Source organism: Marmota marmota, unplaced genomic scaffold, assembly GCF_001458135.2.
Source record: "Marmota marmota marmota unplaced genomic scaffold, marMar, whole genome shotgun sequence".
NCBI lineage: Eukaryota > Metazoa > Chordata > Mammalia > Rodentia > Sciuridae > Marmota > Marmota marmota.
In genome coordinates, this window is record NW_026000062.1 from 14,517 (window position 1) to 33,255 (window position 18,739).

The 18,739-nt window shown below is 51.1% G+C and overlaps 1 protein-coding gene and 1 pseudogene across 1 annotated transcript; both read right to left on the reverse strand.

The window, feature by feature from the left end:
• Positions 1-1,417: 1,417 nt before the first annotated feature.
• Positions 1,418-7,890, reverse strand: LOC107133646 (annotated as a pseudogene).
• A 2,417-nt stretch (positions 7,891-10,307) lies between these two features.
• Positions 10,308-17,765, reverse strand: LOC107133644 (protein phosphatase 1J-like). The gene is given in 11 exon segments (XM_015475910.1): positions 10,308-10,455; positions 10,594-10,745; positions 10,886-10,993; positions 11,151-11,214; positions 11,414-11,532; positions 12,393-12,477; positions 12,964-13,082; positions 13,378-13,665; positions 14,158-14,272; positions 15,607-15,778; positions 17,702-17,765. Coding segments are annotated over 11 exon segments (1,434 nt in total).
• Positions 17,766-18,739: the final 974 nt, after the last annotated feature.

Below are 18,739 nucleotides of genomic sequence, written 5' to 3' on the forward strand. Positions count from 1 at the left end.
TTTGTGCAGCTGGATCTGCACTTTAACCTGGGTTTCCTTAAGAACCCCAAGGTTGGAGGGCTGGTGGGTGTGGCAGGAATTCTTCCTTCCTCTGGCCCTTCCTTCCCATGACCCCACCACTTCTTCCTTCCAGAGGTTAAACGTGACTGTGACCTGGGCCAAAGCTTTGCTCATCATAGTGGGCAACCCCATTCTCTTGGGCCATGACCCCGACTGGAAAGCGTGAGCATTCCTGCCCTGTAATCCCTCATGGTGGCCACAAGCTCCAGCTTAGGCAGCTGTATCTTCATTAGTACCTGCTTATGGCTCAATCCTCAGGATCAGTTAATCTTCATAAAACCTCCATCTTATTTGTAAGTGAGCTGACATTCAGAGCTTGAGCAACCACGGCTCAGATGTGGCAGGACCCAGGCCTGGCCTCCAGCCTGCGCTGGTACTCCTCATCCAGGCCTGCACAGCTCTGTGTGCCAACACCTCTGTACCCCACAGATTCCTGGAGTTCTGTAAAGAAAGCAGAGGGTATACAGGGTATCCCTTTCCTGCCAAACTGGACCTACAGAGCAGACAGAACTTACTTCAAGATCTGAGCAAGCTCAGCCCCTCTACCTTAGGTATGGCTGGGCCAGGGTGGGCCAGGCAGGGGACAGTGGTGGAAGAGAAGGTAAAGAAGACAAAGCATACCTCCTTTCTTTCTAGGGCCCCATGGTCATGACTATCTCCCCCAGGAGTGGGAGAGTGAAGGGGGCCTGTCCCTGCAAGTGGAGCCCGAGTGGAGGAATGAGCTCTGAAGACACAGCTGACTGCCTTCTCACACCAAGCCAAGCCTTAGCCAGCTGCACCAAACCCTGAACTAGAACCCAGCTGAGCTGCCCCTCTAAGTGACAGGAAGGCTGGGGGAGGGTGTTTACAACCAAGCCATTCCACCCCTTCCCCTGCTGGGGAGAATGACACATCAGGCTGCTTGTTAGCATTGTTATGGGGGAAGGGGAAGGAAGAAAAACTCTGAAAACAAAAAACCTTGTTCTATGCAAAAGCTTCTTGATTGTGTCTCCTCATCTTGGCCCCAGCTTCCTGTGTCCCCAAGCTGACCTGCAAGAGGGTGAGACTGTCACACCCTGTCCAGGGCCACATCTCTTCACAGCCTCCATGTCCAGGGGAGGAAACTCAGTGGGCAGGGAAGCCACCCACCGGTTTCTAAGTTTAGTCCAGGCTCGAGACCATGCCCCTCACCTGCCTCCCAGGCTAAGCCAGGCATGACCTCATCTCTGCTCTAAGACTCCACCCTTCCACCCTAGTCCTGCCTTTGCCAACAGGGGGCCAGTCTGGCAAGCAACTTGGAAATGAAGAGAGAGATGGGACTCTGGGCTTGTAGCCAAGATAGGAACCAGACAAAGGAAATAGGAAGCTGCCACACACGTGTTGGAACCTGTGGCCTTTATTCATGCCCCCCACCAAGTGCAGTCAGAGACAAGGCCCCTGCCCAAAGGAGAAACCCCAATCCACCTATCCTAGAAATGCTCCTCTGAGCCAGAAGTATATAAAGTGCTAGTGTGTGACCATCCTCTGGGGAGGGCCAAAGGGAGCAAGAGCCCTACCCCTGGACCAAGGCAGCAGGGAGAGGGACTGCTCAAGGAGGGCAGGCCACAGGCCCAGCTCCCAGAGGACAGGGAGGGAGGGCAGGCCTGCCACCACTCTGGGGGCTAGGGAAACGATGCAGTCCTGGGCAAGAGGGAACTGGAAAAAGGAGCCTTCAGCATGGAGTCCTAAGTGTGGAGCTCAAGGGCGGGTGGGTGATCCCTAAGCCCCTGTGAAGAAAAGGGGCATCAGGAGCCATGGGGATCTCAGAGAATGGGACAGCCCCTCCGGCGCTTATTCTTGCGGACCTGGAGGCCAGCTCGAGTGGCCATCTCGAAAACCTTCCCGCACTCCCTCATAGGTTTTGGCGGAGCACTCAAGGCACTGATATGATTTGCCATATCCCGGCCTTCCTCAGATCGGATGGGTTCCTGAGAAGACAGAAGATAAGGCAGAGGAAGCTGGTGGCTAGGTGCACCTCTCACCACATCACCCATAAGTATAGTAACTATAACAAATACCTCCTCCAGCCTTGAACCCACAAAGCATCCAGGCCCCGGCTGCCCCAGGCAGAGATCTAAACCTCATGTTTACATTCAAAGTTGTCCCCAGACTAGCCCCTCCTCTCCCACCAAGTCTCAGACCCTATGGTCCACATATGTTTTGCCTAAATGACCTACCTTCTCCATCATCCCTCCAACCCATCCTCTGCCTGCTGTCCCCAGTTTAAAACCTTGTCTTATATAATTATCCTCTCAAGATAGTCTCTATTCCATACCCTGGCAGCTTCCTATAATAAACTCTTCCTCTGGTCAGTGGACCACTTAGTGAGACCCTGAATAAGCCAGCTCCCTCGCCCTCTAAGCCTTTCTTCAGCCATTGATGATGCCCTTCCTCCCCAGGTACACTGATGGCACAGTCTGCATACCCTAAGTGAAACATAAGCTGTCTCCCCATGGACAACGACTTCCTTATTCATCTTAGTAGCCCCAATTCCAAAGACAGAATAATAAACTGGAATAAATGAAAATGCCAAGTGACCTTGGACAAGTCACTTCATTCTCTGATCATCTGATTTGATACTGAGGTTCCTTCTGGTTCTTAGCAGGGCACACACATGGGAGAGGAGGAGGTAGATATCACTATGACTGCTTAACACAGGACAGTTGGCTGAAGAGAGAGCTCCTTTCTGCCCCAGACTTCATCCTCTCAGAGGGCACCTTCCTCCCCAAGGTTCCCCATCAGGCAGCCCCACCCACCTGCTTCATCTTGGCCAGCTCTCTCCTGGTATGCTCATCTTGCCCGAGTCCTTCTTATTCCCCACTAGGATGATGGGCACGTTGGGGCAGAAGTGCTTCACCTCCAGGATCCACTTCTCAGGAATGTTTTCTGCACAGACATGTCCCAACAGGTACCTTGGCTTAAGCATGTGAGTGCTGGTCTTCCTTCCCATAACAGTCTGAGGCTGATGGTCTCCTTCATACCTCAAAACCCCATCCCTTGTAGCATATCCTCCCCCAAGCCCTTCCAAACACCGGAGATGCCACAACAAAGGAGCCAACAGAGCCTGTGTGGCCCTTGTGACTCCATCCACACAGCCTCTGAAGATGGCTGACTCCAAAGGGTCTCTACCTCCTCTCTCCAAAGTCCTCACCCAGGCTGTCAGGGCTGTCAATGGAGATGCACATGAGGATGACATCTGTGTCCAGATAGGAGAGAGGCCGCAGACATTCATAGTCTTCTTGCCCTGCTGTGTCGCACAAAGCCAGTTCCATCTGACAAACAGGCAATGCATAGCTGACCCCAAGGGCCCCAACCTACTACCCAGAGATCCTCTCAAACCACTGGTCCTGCTGGGTGCAAGGCACCATATTAATCACAGTCATAACAAACTCAATTGAGTTTTTCTTTAAAGTTCTAAGATGTAAACTGGGTGTACTGGTGCATACCTATAAACCAGCTATGTGGGAGGCTGAGGCAGAAGAATCACCAAGTTCAAGGCCATCCTGGGGAACTTAACAAGACACTGTCTCAATTTATTTAAAAAAGTAAAAAGGGCTGGGGATGTAGTTCAGTGGCAAAGTGCTGCTGGGTTCAACCCCTAGTAACCCCACTCCCACAAAAATCACTAAAATGTGTTTGATTTTTGTGATCTCAAATGAATTGCTATCATGAATACCACTTTAATTCTCACACTCCTTTGGGGTAAGTCATGCCATCATCACCATTTTGTGGTGGGGGGGAGTTTAAACCCAGAAGCAAAGGGACTTGGCCCTGATTACAAAACGAGTATGTGGTAGAACCAGAGGATATATCCAGGTTTTCTTTGGGGTACTGGGGATTAACTCAGAGCCTCACACACGCTAGGCAAGTACTCTACCAATAAGCCACACTCCAGCCCTTTTTATTTTAGATAGGGTCTGGATAAGTTGCCCACACTGACCTCAAACTTGTGATCAATCTTCCTGCTTCAGTCTCCTGAGTAGCTGGCATGATGGGCATGTACCACCACATGTGACTATATCCAGGTTTTCTAAAAGTGCAGTTTCATTTCTCAAATTTTACTTGTTCCCACAGGAAAATAAAACAAAGATGTGAGTGAGTGGTAAGGAAGGACATACTACGTGACCAGGAACAGGGTTCCAAGGCAGGATAGGAAAGGGCTCTTGGCCTTAACTGCTTGCTGTCCACCTCAATGTCTGTAATATAGTTCTCAAATACAGTAGGGAAGTAGACCTCTGGAAACTGATCCTTGCTGAAGACGATGAGGAGGCAGGTCTTTCCACAGGCACCATCCCCCACAATCACCAGCTTCTTTCTGATTGCAGCCATGGCTGGGGCTGGCAAACAAGAGGCAGTAGGGATTTGGGGAAAAAAACTAGTAGTACAAAAACTGCTCTGTGGCCTCCAAAACCTCTCCACAAACCTGGGCAAAGGAAGAGAAAACAGAAAAGGGGGCTTGCTTCAGCACATTCTTGCCAAGCACCAATCCTGTAAGAAACAGAGTTTAAGATTCCTAATTTCTGGGGCAGGGACAGGTCTTCTCCAATGGGTTAAAATATAGCAGTGGGAGGTGGAAGAACTCACTTGGGAACCAGAAAACATGACTCTCAACGTTATCCACTCAACTGAGGGGAAACACTCAGCAAGGTGTTCAGGGATGCCTCCAGAAAAGCCAGCTTTTATCTGCTTTTCATATTGGAGTCATGAGACAGATTTCATTTGTAACAAGATTTGATACATTTAAGGTTTAATAATTGCTAAGGTATAATCTAGAACAGATTGTCCCTTGGCTTGAGTCACGCCTGCCTAGTCAAAAACAAGGAGTCCCTCTACAAAACCAGATACTAGCATAACCACTTACTGGGTGGCTGGTATGTAAGAGAAGGAATATTTATAAAGCCCCAAGGTACCCACTCTTTGTTGGGTATTTTGACAAAAATTATTTACCTCAGGTTCCAGTGGCTTGTTAGGTGAATGGTGCACTTCCCATTTTGACAACAAGGAAACTCTCTGAGGGTTAGATAATCAGAGTGTCAAGGACAGCACTCAAAGCAGGGCTGTATGCCTCCAGAGTCTCTGCCTTTCTACATGTCACCTAAGAGGTGGAAAGGAGAGCAGGAGGAGAAAAACCCAGACAGAGGACAGAGGCAGCAGCCAGCAGCTTCTCTGACCCACCCCACCCGGTCCCCAAAGCCCGGAGTCACACAAAGGAGGCTCAGTCCAGGCAGTGCCCACAGCTCACATTCGGGCAGCCTGCCTTCCTCCCCTCTTCCTCCTGGGCCTGGTGGCAACACTAGGTTACTCAATGACTACAATGACTACACTGTAGGGAGTCACGAATCCACCACAGCAGAGGGACAGAATAATCCACTAGGGAATCACCTCCACCCACTCTGGAACAGCCCCTTCCTCCCTCTGTCCAGCTCACTTTTATGCCCTGCCCACCCCTCCCTGTGACTCAGGGCAAGGAGTCAGCTTCCCAGGGTTAGCATGTGTCCCTCATCACCAACACCCATGAACGAGCAGTTCATCACACCTGCAGTTCATCACACCTGCAGTTCATCACACCTGCAGTTCATCACACCTTCACAGCTCCCCTCACTTCCTCCTTCCCCAGGGAGGGGAGCCAAACTCCACCCAGCTAGATTACCAGCCCTGCAGTCAGGGAGAAAGAGAGGGTGGGCTCTGGAGCTGAAATGAAATCTAGGCTGTTGGGAAGAGGGAGGGAGCTAGAGCCTGGGCTGGGAGGAGCCCCAAAAGAAATGACAAATGATGACCAGTCCCTCCACCAACTAGGCAGGGAGCACAGGGTATGGTAGGTAACCCAATCTCTGCCTCAAACCTAGTTTTTCCTCAGTCCCACATCCTGTCATGCTGGGCTGAGCTCTTCTAGTCCCTGCATTCCACCACCTCACATTATATACCCTGGGTCTGCTTTTTAGGAAGCAGAATACTCCAGCCCCAGGCTGTTTCTCTTCAACAGTGGGATGCTAGGTGGCCCCTCCCTCTCCTCCACTTACACCTTCAGAAAACTGGGATGTGGGGGAAGAGGACATGAGTCACTGAGAATTTATCCGAACCACTCTCCGGATCACAAAGGGGCTCTTGCTGATACCCCAAATGACAGGGAAGATGTGTCCTGCCAGCACATCCCTTTCCAAACAGGGGTTCATTGAAGTCTACCCAGGTGACTGACACTAGGATTTCTTCCAACTCCCCCACCTACTCCCATTAGTTCAACTCATGCAGCTGTGTAAACATGGGCTGGGGTAACTCCAACCCAGGCAGTGCAGATAGAGAGCAATCACTACTGATCGACCAGTCACTTAGGCAAGAGTGTGCCACTGCCATCCCCCAGCAAGGCAACTGGCACCAGATGGTGGGAGGCAGAGGCCAGAACTTCAGGACAAGGACATGAATTAAGTGACCTGGAACCCCCAGCTCAGAAGACTTTCCCTCCAGGCTCTGGTTGGGCCAGAAGAGCAAGCAGCCCAGGCCAAGCCAGGACACAAGGCCCAAGGCCAAGATGGCATGAACAATAGTTCCCTGTGAGAGGCAATCCCAGTGGAACTGCCCCACTGACCCTAAAAGGGGCAACCAAACCCCACGCAGAGACTGAAGTGGAGCTGGAATGGAGCCTGGAACTTCTGGCGCCTCCCCTAAGACAAGATATGTGGGATACCTAGCTCATTCTCTTGATTTTCCCGAAGATCCAGTGGGCCTCCTACCTGGCTCACTTCCCCTGAAGTTTGGGAAAGACTCACTCTTCAGTTGACACCTCTTCCTCAACTTTAAAGCCAGAACTGAGAGAACTCTTTGCCCCAGGCTCCCCAGCTGACACCCCTAAAATAAATCTTTAGCCTAGCTGGGGAGTGTGGAGGGTAGATTCCTTCACAAACTCCCATGAACGAACACACAAGGGCTGGATCCTTCCAGGTCTCCCCTACCCCATGCCCCAGGCAGTTTCCAAGGACTGTCCAGGGCAGCTTCCAACCTCCGCCTGGCATTGGCAACCCCCAAGGGTCACACCGCGCCCTTATTCCCGCCATTCCACCGTCCGGGCCTGGGAGAACTCCCAGCCCATCCCCAGCACCCCAGGCCAGGTCCGCGCTGGGCCGTCCAGCCTGGGGCTAGCCAGGGCGTCTGGGCTGGGTTCCCTCGCGGAGGGAGATCAAGGCCGCTCCCTTGTTCCGCGGGGGAGGCTCGGAGAAACCCGGAGGGAAGGGAAAGGGCTCCGATCAGGGCCTCAGCAGGAGAGAGCCCCTGCCAGGCCGCTCCTGGGGCCCCTCGCTTCAGTCTGGGGAGGAGCCAAGCAGGCCGGACCACAGTGCAGCCCGGATGCTGCGTCCTAGGGGAGGGAACGGGCCAAAACCCCTCGCAGGACCCGCCCGAGCTCCCGGCGAGTGGACAGGAGGAAAGTGTTCTCCCGGGAACGGGGACGCTCTTCTTCCCCTGCCCAGACCTCTGTACCTTCCGCTCCGTTGCCTCGAGTTGCGCGGCTGGTGCCGGAGGCTGAGACTGACCCTAGGGGCCGGGCCCCGCCCCCGCCCTCCTTCAGCCCTTGGCTCTGCCGGCCTCCGGCCCAGCCCCAGGCGGCCAAGGGTCGCCTCAGCTGCGGCGAGGATTGGGGGCGCCTGCCCGGGCTGGGTGAGAGGCTGGAAGGAGAGTCGCTGCGAGCTGCCAGGACTGCAGAGGAGTGGGCGGTGACCGGAGCGGGTGGGACCCCGGAGGACTCGGCCTCTGCCCCGCCTTGCAGCCCCTAGGTGCAGATGGGCGTTGAGAAAGTTGAGAGGCGCTGGGGGTGGCGTCAGGAAGGGCAGCTGCTGCCCTCCCACGGCCAAACAGCACCCGCTCCTGCCCCACCTGGGCGCTCGCGGGAGGCAGGACTGGGAAACCGGGGTGCCCGCGTGGGCGATAGAGTGGGACGTGGTGTGTGCAGAAGACCACTCTCTGCCACTAGAATCCTTGCGGAGCAAGCATAGCCTGACTTCATCCCTAGTCTGAAGGCCCTCCAGGACCTTCTGGGACCTGCAGACCCAGACCACCTTTCTGCCTCGTATTCTCTTCCTTCCATTGCCTGGAATTTCCCTGAGTCCAATTCCTACCTACTTCTCCAAGGTTACTCTTGGAAGCGCTTCTGGATCCCCAACCAGGAATACAGTTCCCACTCCTATTGTATTACTGTGCCTTTAGTGACACTAGCCCCTTCTGATGTGTTACATACCTATTTACCTACATGTAGATCTTCCTTGTAAAAATGACTGAGGAGGTGGACAAACAAGGAGGAAATCTATCAACATTTTATTGACTTGTATATTCTAGGAACTACATAACTCAACCTTTTAAATACTTGTCACAATCCTTTCGGGGGAAGTATACCCATCTTCTTTTGCCTGTAAGGAAACTGAGATTTGAAGACGCAGCTTAGCAAATGTTTGAGATTTCTGATAGCAAGAATTCATACAGTCAGTCCTGTGTGACTACAATGCTGGTGCTGTCTTCTGATGACTACCGTGCTCCTCCAGTCTTCCCCTCCCCTCGTCTAGCACAGTGTGTGTCCCATGATGGGTTTTCAAGAAATATTTGCCGAATGGATGCATGTTAGAAGTCTTACAGACTTTAAAGATCTGAAGTACAGCCAACACATTTGGTAAATGAGCAAACTGAGTTCAAGAGCAGTTTCGTCCCCAGGCCTCTTAATCCACTCAATAGTTCACCCAGTATGAAGTGAGAGCTATGTGCTGAAGATTGATTTATGCCTTCAAATAATTTATAGTCTAAATGAGGAATACAGACAATCTCAAGATATATAACGCTTATGGAACCTGACTCTATATACATTAACTATTTCAGTCTTCACAATAACCTGATGGCCTAGTAGTGTTATCTCCATTTTATTGAGAAAACAAATGGGGGCTCAGAGAGATTACAGAGTTGATGTTGGGTCTGGTCCTAGAATTCAAACCAATGGACTCTAGAGACCTTGCTCTTAATTGCCATTCCCTATGGACAACTCTTGCAGCCGGCCATACAGGAGGCATTTTCTGTTGGGGGGTGGAGAGAATGCATTAGCTGTGGGATGCCCAGCCCTGAAGAACAAATGAAGTATTCAAATTAGGTTGATGTGTATATTTTAAATAACAAATTGAAGCTACTGCAGGCCTACAGAGTCATGGGAACTCCCCAGAAGACAGTGATGGTGATGGAAGTTGAGGCTGGAGAAGGAAACAGGAGACAGACCATGAAGGTCCTTATATGCCATGCCCAGGAGTTGACTGTGAATTTTGCTCAGGTTCAGCAAGGAGCTGCTAGAGTTAGGAAACTAATATAATGAAAAACCAAGGAGGTGACAGTGGGAGTGAAGATATGTGGGAAAAGGTGCACACACACACACACACACACACACGGATACATAAATGTATATATTCAACAATACAGTCATGCATCATTTAATGATGAGGATATAAGAAATGCATCATTAGGCAATTTTATTGTTGTGTAAACATCATAGAGTGTACTTACACAAACTGAGAAGGCATAGCCTACTACACACCAAGGCTATATGGTGTATACCATCATAAATGCAGCTCATTGTCATCATATAGCACATGATGGTTCTTAGTGATTGATTAGCATGATGAAGAGGAAATTAAAGGGTTACCAACTCCAAGATTTCTAATTTGAGCAGCCAAGCTGATGCCCTTTGAGAAGACGAAGTAGGAGATGTAACATGCTGTGGGGAAAATAGTGGATTGAGGTGTATTGAGGTGGAGTGCCAGTGGGCTTTCATGGAAATGTTTGGGAGATGACTGGTATGTATGAATCTAAAGCTTAGGAAAGATTTGGGAAGAGACCCCAACTTGGAAGAAACATCAGCAGATGGATGAAGCTACAGAAGTGTCTGAGAACACTCAGGGCAAGTGAGTGGACTGAGGAGAGGAGAGGGCAGAAAGAAGAACCTGGAAAAAAATTCATTTTTGGGGGGCTGTCCTGATGTCCTTTCCACTATGGCACAGAACTTTTCCTTAACTTTTAGTTTCTAATCAAAGCAAATAAAGACACACACCTTTATCCATCGGGTTTATTTGCCAAAAGCTGTAATTCTGGGTCTAGTGGATATCCCTTTTTGGGTTAAACTGCCACTAAAGGGAGACAACTGCAGAATTTGGGCTGAGAGACGGGTAAGCATGGAGAGGCTGGGTGGTGGTGGGAGGGATGGGCTGATCCCCTCAGGAGTAACTGCCCGGCCCTCCTAGGGGGATGACAAAGACCGAGATGTCATCCCCGGAACCCAGCTTGTTGTTAGGGAGATGCCAGCCATGGTCCCGGGGGGTGCCCCGGGGCCCCAGGACCAGAGCTTGGGCCAGAGCTGTAAACCTGCCAGGAGCACATGTGCACATTCATGTATATGGGAAGATAGACACAGAGGCCCACATGGGGTCCCCAAGCATTGCTTCCCTTTGCCCTTTCCTGTGCCAGTGCCATCCCCTTACCATCATGCCATGCAACCCCTACCTGCTGGGGTCATTAGGTTCATAGGCCGACAGCACCCTGTCCACAGTGGCAGCTACCTCACAGTCATTGGTGACATCCCATAGGCCATCTGTTCCCAGGACTAGCACATCGTCTGGGCAGTGCTCATACTGTGTCAGGTCATACACTCGAACCTGGTGGGGAAAGAGTATAGGGAGGATTGAGGTGTGGGGTGTGCTGGACAGGGAGCTTGGGGATAAAAGGATGGATGAAAGCCAGCCTGAGACCCACAGAGGAGGGAAGGTATAGTTAAGGAGGCCCCCATGCAGCTCACCTCCGGGAAGCAGGAGAGGAAAGGCTTGATGGGCAGGGTGGATCTGCAGACATTCAGGTTGTGGTCTCCCAATCCCCGGGTTACCCCAATGGTGGCCATCACTCGGGCCTGAGGGAAACATGGAGGGGGACGGCTATTTAGTCCTCTGCCAGGCTCTCTGAAACCACACAGCCCTCCCACACCTACCCTCAGGTAGAACCTCCACCTCCCTAGACAAATTGTGGTGGGTCCTCCTGCCCTCTCCCACCTCTACCATGGATTTTACCTTTTTGCCCTCCCCACAGAACAGAGGAAACCTGAGGTCCTCCAACTGGATCTTTTTGTAGGCTCTGGGGCGGGGGGAGTAGAGGCATCACCTAGGCATCAAAACCCCCTCTCTTCTAGGAGCTGGACACCCGCACACAAACCCCTTAGAAGGGCCCCATCCCCCAACTCCCAGCCTGGCCCAGCCTTCAGCTTCTACCTTGCTACTGGTGAGGGACTGGTTTCGTTGCCATGGGAACGACCCAGCTCTGAGGGAAGTGTTACCAGCCAGTCATGTTCTGGTCCCGGTAGAGCATCCTCTGCCCCAGCTCCTTGGGCTGAGCTCTGCAGGGGAACTCAAGGTGGGTGAATTCACCACCCAGCAGCTCTGGTTTCAGGAAGCCCTGGGGTTGAGAATGGCCAGACAGAGCAAAGGGCCAGAGGGTGTTACACTCACAGCGTACCCTAGTACAATATATAGATAATGTTATTTTTTTTCTTCTTTTGCAGTAATGGGGATTAAACTGAGGGGTGCTTTACCACTGAGCTACGTCCCCAGCCCTTTTTAAGTTTTATTCTGAGACAGGGTCTTGCTAATTTTTTGAGGCTGTCCTTGAACTTATGCTCTTCCTGCCTCGGGCTCCCGAGTTGCAGGAATCACAGGTGTGCCACACTGTATCTGGCTAGATGATATTTATTATAGCAGATCTTTAAGTAAATGTCCACATGCTACACACTATTCTGATACACACATTAACTCAGTTACTCTTCAAAACAACCCATGGGGCAGGAACTATTACTGCACAGAGTGGTTAAGGAATTGTCAAAAGTCACATAATTAGCAGAGAACAACAAACCAGGATTCAGTATCTAGGCAGTCCAGTTCCAGAGCCCAGGAGCCTTTTCTGTTCCCTCCCCGCACCTCTCATTTTACTTCCTTCCTCAGCTGGGGCCACAGTGGGTGCTGCAAACCAGCTCAGGCTCCTTCCTGTAGCATTATCCCCTGGGCTCAGCCCTGCACTCAAGAGCCCACACAGCCACCTTCCCAAGAAGCTCCCAGTAGGGAGTGTTCTGTGTTTGGTGGTGGTGGTGGTGGTGGTGGTGGTGGTAGTGGTGATGTGTGTGTGTGTGTGTGAGAGAGAGAGAGAGAGAGACAGAGAGACAGAGAGAGGGTAGGGTTGGGGAGGATGTTCTCAGGGACAAGAGTGCAGAGAGGCACAAGAACCAGTAAACGATGGGGGTAGGAAGTTTGGTTTCTACTTACAAGCAGCTGAAGATGCTGGTGCTCAGTCTCCGGGGTAAACTCCCCGAACATTGGAATGATTTCACCATTCTGGACAATGATTGCCCTGCCCAGAGACAGAAAAGGCCTGGCTCTCCTCAGCCCCCTTCATGGATAATTCCAGAGGGACCAGGCCTTCTGCTTAGGATTCCTTACCCAGGACTCCATCTTTCCTCTCCTTGTGGATATATCAGGCCTTTCTTTATATCTATGGTCTTCCAAGCTCCTTCAATCTTTAGGGTTTCTTTAAATATTTTATTTTTTTACAGTACTGGGGATTGAACCCAGGGCAGCTTTACCACTGAGCTATATCCCCAGCCGTTTTGATTTTATTTTGAGACCCAATTTATTATAGGGTCTCACTAAAGTTCTGAGGTTGATCTTGAGCTTGTGATCCTCCTGCCTCAGCCTCCTGAGTTTCTGGGATTACAGGCATGTGCCACCATGCCAAGTCCAATATTTGACTTTGAACCCCACCACCTCACTCTTCTATCCCCCCATCCTAGAGAGTATGGCCCCTTGTAGCCACTTTTAAAGCCCTTCTCCTTCATACCTGCTGTCACCTGCATTGGCCACATACACGTTGCCTAGCAGGTACACCATAACCAGTGCACAGCAGCCCCCCTCTACTTGGTGGCCAAGACACTCCTGCTACCGAGCCATCTGCTCATCCTGCCAAGTGAGGAAGGGTCAAGAGGGAGGAGAGTAAAAGAAGAGTTTGCAGACACTGAGTCACCCTCCCCACTCCCATCTGCAGAAATTATCTGGCACAGCCAAACCACAACTGGAAAAATAGTGAAACACATGGGGGTAATTATCCCTTCTGCCTCCCCTCAGAACCAAACTGTGCTCTGGCTCTCAATGATGGTGTGGGTTCTCAGGGTCAGTCCCTGAGGCTACCTGACTCTCACACAGAGTTGGCCAGAGTGTCTGCCTAGCCAGCCTTTGGCCCAGGCCACCCACTCACCATGAGCTGGAAGGCATTCTCAACAACCCCTACTACCAGGCTTTCATGGGTCACTTCCTTCTGTGAAGACCAGCAGGACTGAGGACCAATCAAGTGAGTAGAATCAGAGGAACCTGGGGTCCCTGAGGTGCATGGGAGGAAGATGGGAGGTGATGAGTGGTCTTGAAGTGTTTCTACTAGGTCCTTTAGTTGCTCCTGGATGTGGCGATGCAGGAGCCGTGAGGCCATTTCAGCAGCTTCACCACTGGCATGTCCATCAAACAGGCCCCAATAATAGAAGCAGAGTCCCTGGTGGGGGAAAAGTTGAAGGTGAGTAAATCTGTGTGTGTGTGTGTGTGTATGTGTGAGTGTGTGTGTGTGTGTATAGTATAGTATATGGAAAAGAACAAGACTGTAGGCATCCAATAAATATTAGAGAGGTTGGCATTACAGGCAAATTAGATTTATTCATTTATTCACCCAGGGCACACTATGTGTCAAAAGAAAGGAGAGCCTCAAAAATGCCAAATTCTGAGGATAAAAGATGCAAAAATCAGTATCAGTAATTAATTAAATTATCCATAATACACGAACATCTACATTTGAAGTACAAAAGTAAACATTCATCTGACATGGCAGGACTTAATGAATCAATGCCACAAAAAGGTTCTGTGGCAAACACAGAAAGCTAGTGAGTTAGGAGGCAGTTTTTCCCAGTCTCAGAAATAAAACCAGATGCCTGATATCCCTCAGGATGAGTGTCTGTGTCTCTGGAGGCTAGGAGAGGGGGTGAGGTCTTACCTGGCTTTGGCTAGGCTCCTTAGGGGCCCCTGTAACACCCCTCCATCCTTCCACATACACCACTTCACAGCAAGCCTGGTCCTCATTGTGCCGGCTCTTGCCAGTGTTGATGACACTGCCAGGCCAGAGTGACCACATCAGGTTGGACACCAGACGAGTTCCTGGAATAACCCCCACCTTAGACACATACACATCCTCCCCTGTCGGCTGGCCAAGCTGAGAAAGGTCACAGCCACCTGGGATCCAGGCCAGAGAGAAAAGGAGCAGGGAGAGCTGAGGAGGAATACTGTCTTGGTGGCAGGCCCTACTTCATAGAAAGGTAGACAGTAGCATCTGCCTGCCTCAGTTCCCCCCTTACTTGGCAAAAGAGGCTCCCTCAGGGGTTCTGCTGGAGGAGGCTAGATGAGGGTAAGAGCTTTACTTCTCTGCTCGCCAAGACCCTACATTCCACCTCCAACCTCAATCAGTTCTCCCAGTACTTTGTCCCCAGCGTTCCACAACTCATGGGCACACCCACCCTCACCCTAAAACTACCCAGCAAAAGTTTCTGCCTGTTTGGCAGTGAGGAAGTGCTTCAGCCCAGATCCTGAAAGAGGAATTGAAAGTAGAGTAAGAGTACAGGCCCACCTGGACTGGGAAGGAGCCACTTAACCACAAACTTCTCCCTTGTAGGAAGTTAAAAGAGGTGGTGGTGGGGACATGAGACCACCAGCCACCTTTCTCAGCGATCGCAGTGTCCCCATCTCCCTCAGGGTTAGGTTTTCTGGTAGATGCATTAAAAAATCCATGTAGCCTGGGAGCACACCCGCCGTCCTGATCAAGGGGTCTATTTCCTTGATCTGCTGCACCAGTAGGTACACTTGGAAAACGGAGTCCAAAGGGTACCCTCCCACTGCAGTAGGCTGCCCCCTCCCCCACCCTGGGAGGCCGGCGGCCTTCTGGTGTTGGGCTATTTCTGGGTGTGGAGGGGGAGGGGAACGGTAAGAGGGACAGGGAACTGGGGCTCTAGGGCTGGAAGCTGCTGAGAGTCTTTCCAACCGCTATCCCCTGGTTAGAAGGAACTCCGCTCCTTTTTGAACAACCGCCCCCACCCTGAAGTCCCTTAGCCTTTAACCTGCAGAGCCGCGATTAGGAACTGGCCAACTCATCCTTGGCAGAGCCCCCCCACCCCCTCAGCTCTGGGAAACAACGGGGTTTTGAGGGGAGGGAGTGAGGGTTATCAACGAGTTACAAGGTCCTGAGGAGGGTGATTCAGGCTGCACCCGATTGAAGAGAGGGCCCGGAGCGGGTAGTGCCTGAAGCCCAGAGGATAGCAAAGGTCCCTGGAAAGGGGGGTTCAGGGCTCCGAGCGCCGCACGGGGGGCGCATCCCTGGAGCGGGGATGCAGAGTTGGGGAGAAGTGGTAGTCCCATCCAGGTTTGGGTGCCCCGGGAGGTGGGGGGCGTTCACTCAGTGTAGCCAGTGCTCCAGGGCAGGCGGAGGCCCCTGTCCGGAGGGCTTTGCACAATCCGGCGCGCTGGTCGACGGCCAGGTGCGCCATCATCGCAGAGCGCACCAGGTTTAGCATGCTGCTTCTTGGCCCCGCCCTCGGCTGTGGCCCCGCCTCTCTCAGGCCCTGACCCTAGGGCTCAGCGTGGGCGGTGCTTACCTCTGTTGGTCCGTTGAGGCCATTGGCTCCCTGCCTGGTTGGGACTGTGCGCGGCAGAACTTCCCCTAGCTCTAGGCCACCCGGGGACCCCCGACTGGCTCCCGATCTCTTCTCCACCTCATTCTGGCTTCGTCCTGCCGCAGTTTCTCAGAGGGAGATGGGTTTGTTGTGGGAAAGGTCTGAGAGAAGGAAATTTTACTTCAGTCGTGCTGTAGGAGAGACATCAAATAGACCTTCCCTATTGTGAGGAGGGTGGGGGAGGCGGTCTCCCTGCTCCTGGTTCAGGGTGGTCAGGCTGCCTTCAGGGCAACGAAGCTGATGACCTCAGAGAGAAACAGTCACTTCGGGGCCCCTGGGTGTGAAACAGCTGGTGTGACAACACCTCTGGAGCTACTGGAGTGAGAGCGAGAGCAGCGAGCTGGTGCAGAGTGGAGGCAATGGTAACCATGCAGGTCACAGCTGATCACCTTGGATCAGAGAGCCAGGGTAAATTCCTGGGCTCTTGATGGTACTGTTATCTCTGAAGGCCACTTCCACGTCTGGGAGAGCGGTTGCCACTCCTACCCCACTTACTTTCTCAGAGCGTTCCCCGTACACTCAGATTTAGACTTCTCATCAGTTAATAAGGATAACAACGTAATATAATAAATAAATACCATTTATAGAAGGCCTACTGGGCAGTAGGCCTTTTACAAAGCACATTCTATACACCAATTTATCACTCCCATTTTACAAATGAGACGGGACTGGATGTACCTGTCATTTAACATGGCGTGCCAGAAGAGATTATACGGCCGTTGAGAGATTCATAACCACGTCAGTCTCCTGATACCAAAACCCGGTTCTGACTTGAGAATCAAGTTGATTTCTCTGAATCAGCGAGGGAGAGTTAGGAAGAAGATGACAGCAGTTAGAGGGATGAGGTTCCTCCTCTGCCTTTCTCCTCTTTGCGCAGAGGCTGGGGAGTCCTGGAATGCTGGGCAAGTTCTCTGCTGCCAGGGGGAGACAGAGGCCAGGTTAAACTCCTGCCTGGGCAAATTAAAAGCCCACTTGCTCCAGGACTGAAACTAGACCAAGTACCAGGTGGGATGGTTATTCTTCCTGCTTTCTGCCTCCTGGGGGTAGGTGGTACTGACCTGACCTGGGAAGAGCTCTATTCCTAAACAGGGTATCAGGGAATAGATCATTTTAGGTCCCAGGTACACCCACCCAACACACAGTTCAAATGAGGTCAAGGTCTCTGTGCCCTAATGCAAGTTGGGCTAGCCATCAAGGGCCACTGGAATCAAGTTCATTATAGGGACCCTACCTCTGAGCTCTGTCCACTGAGTGCTTCCTGAAAATAGCATACTCTGTCCCCAGGCTAAACTGTGCTCCCAGAAGGGGGTGGCTTTCCTGGCCTACAATAGTCACTCAGGTGTATGGATTTGCTGTAATTATGCCTGAGATTTGGGCAGAAAGCCAGATCAAATGAAGTCACAAGAGGGAAAAACATCAGACCTCACAGAGCAGCAAAGACAGGGACAAAGAACACGCTGCTGCTTGTTATGGGTGTTCCCCTCCTGTTTGAGGAAAAATGGGAATCAGCTCTCTGATAAATGACATAACATCACTGCCAGGTCAAAGACTGAAGAAAAATATGACTCCTAGCTATTTTTATTATTCAGTGTTTCTGGGACAGTTTACTTATCACTTCTCACTGTCACACAGCTCCTTATTCCCTGCTATTCCCAGCATCTATGGAGTGGCTGCAAAAATAGGCCACAGAGCTAGGGCCTGGAGACCCCTTTCTTCTGTACCAGATGATCCCCAGGGAAGTTGGCAGTGTCTGTGGGCTGTTGAACAGCACCCCAGCCTACCCAGACCCTAAGTCTTTCATCTCCCTGAGCCACCCACCCATTCCTGAAATGGTCACACCTCCTCCATCCTCAGACTGTCCCAGACCTGGTAATGCAGTCATCGCCCCTACCCATCCCAAGGTGGCAGAAGGTGAGAGGAGAAAGGTAGCAGGCTGGGAAGAAGCAAATCTGTGGGATGTTTTCCTTAGTTCAGACTGATAATGTCTAGCCATAAAGGGGGACTGGAGAGCCTCAAGGCAGGCCCCTTTTACACAGTCCACATACAGGGGTTCAGGGCCTATTATTTTTATTGTTTGGTGTTTCGGGGATAGTTTGCTTACCATTTCTTTCTCCTTGCCTTTTCCCTCCACATTACCCCAACCCCAGAGCCCTGTTACAGTAAGAGGTATGTCCATCCTATGAAGAGAAAAACTCACAGAATCTCTTTGCCCTTTATTTTCCTAGTACTTTTCACATACAAAACATAACCTTACAAAGAATTTTACTATTGCCAGGCATAGTGGTGCATGCCTGTAATCCCAGTGGCTTGGAAGGAAAATGGCAAGTTGGAGGCCAGCGCCAGCCATTTAACAAGGCCCTAAGCAACTTAGTGAGACCCTGTCTCAAAATAAATAAAAAAAAAAGGACTGGGGATGTATCTCAGTGGTAAAGCACCCCTAGGTCCAATCTCCAGTACCTAAATAAATAAATCTACAGTGGAAATTATATTACAATTTTTTTCTGATGCAGACACTGGGTCCCAGAATTTGGTTCCCAAGTTGAGACTCACACCCATCATCCATAGGGACCATTCACCAGACTATTATAGCCCTTCTGCCTGTCACTAAGGGTACCATTTCTGGGGTAGAAATATTGCCTTCCAGATATCAATCTAGGAGAGGACTGCTGAAAAGAACTTTGTAGCTGGGTCTAATGGTGAATGTTTGTAATCCTGTTGATTCCAGAGACTGAGGCAGGACGATCAAAAGTTTGAGGCCAGCCCTCATCTATACACCCTACTGTCATGTATATCTAAGAACAAACTATATATATATATATATATATATATATATATATATATATATATATAGTTGGT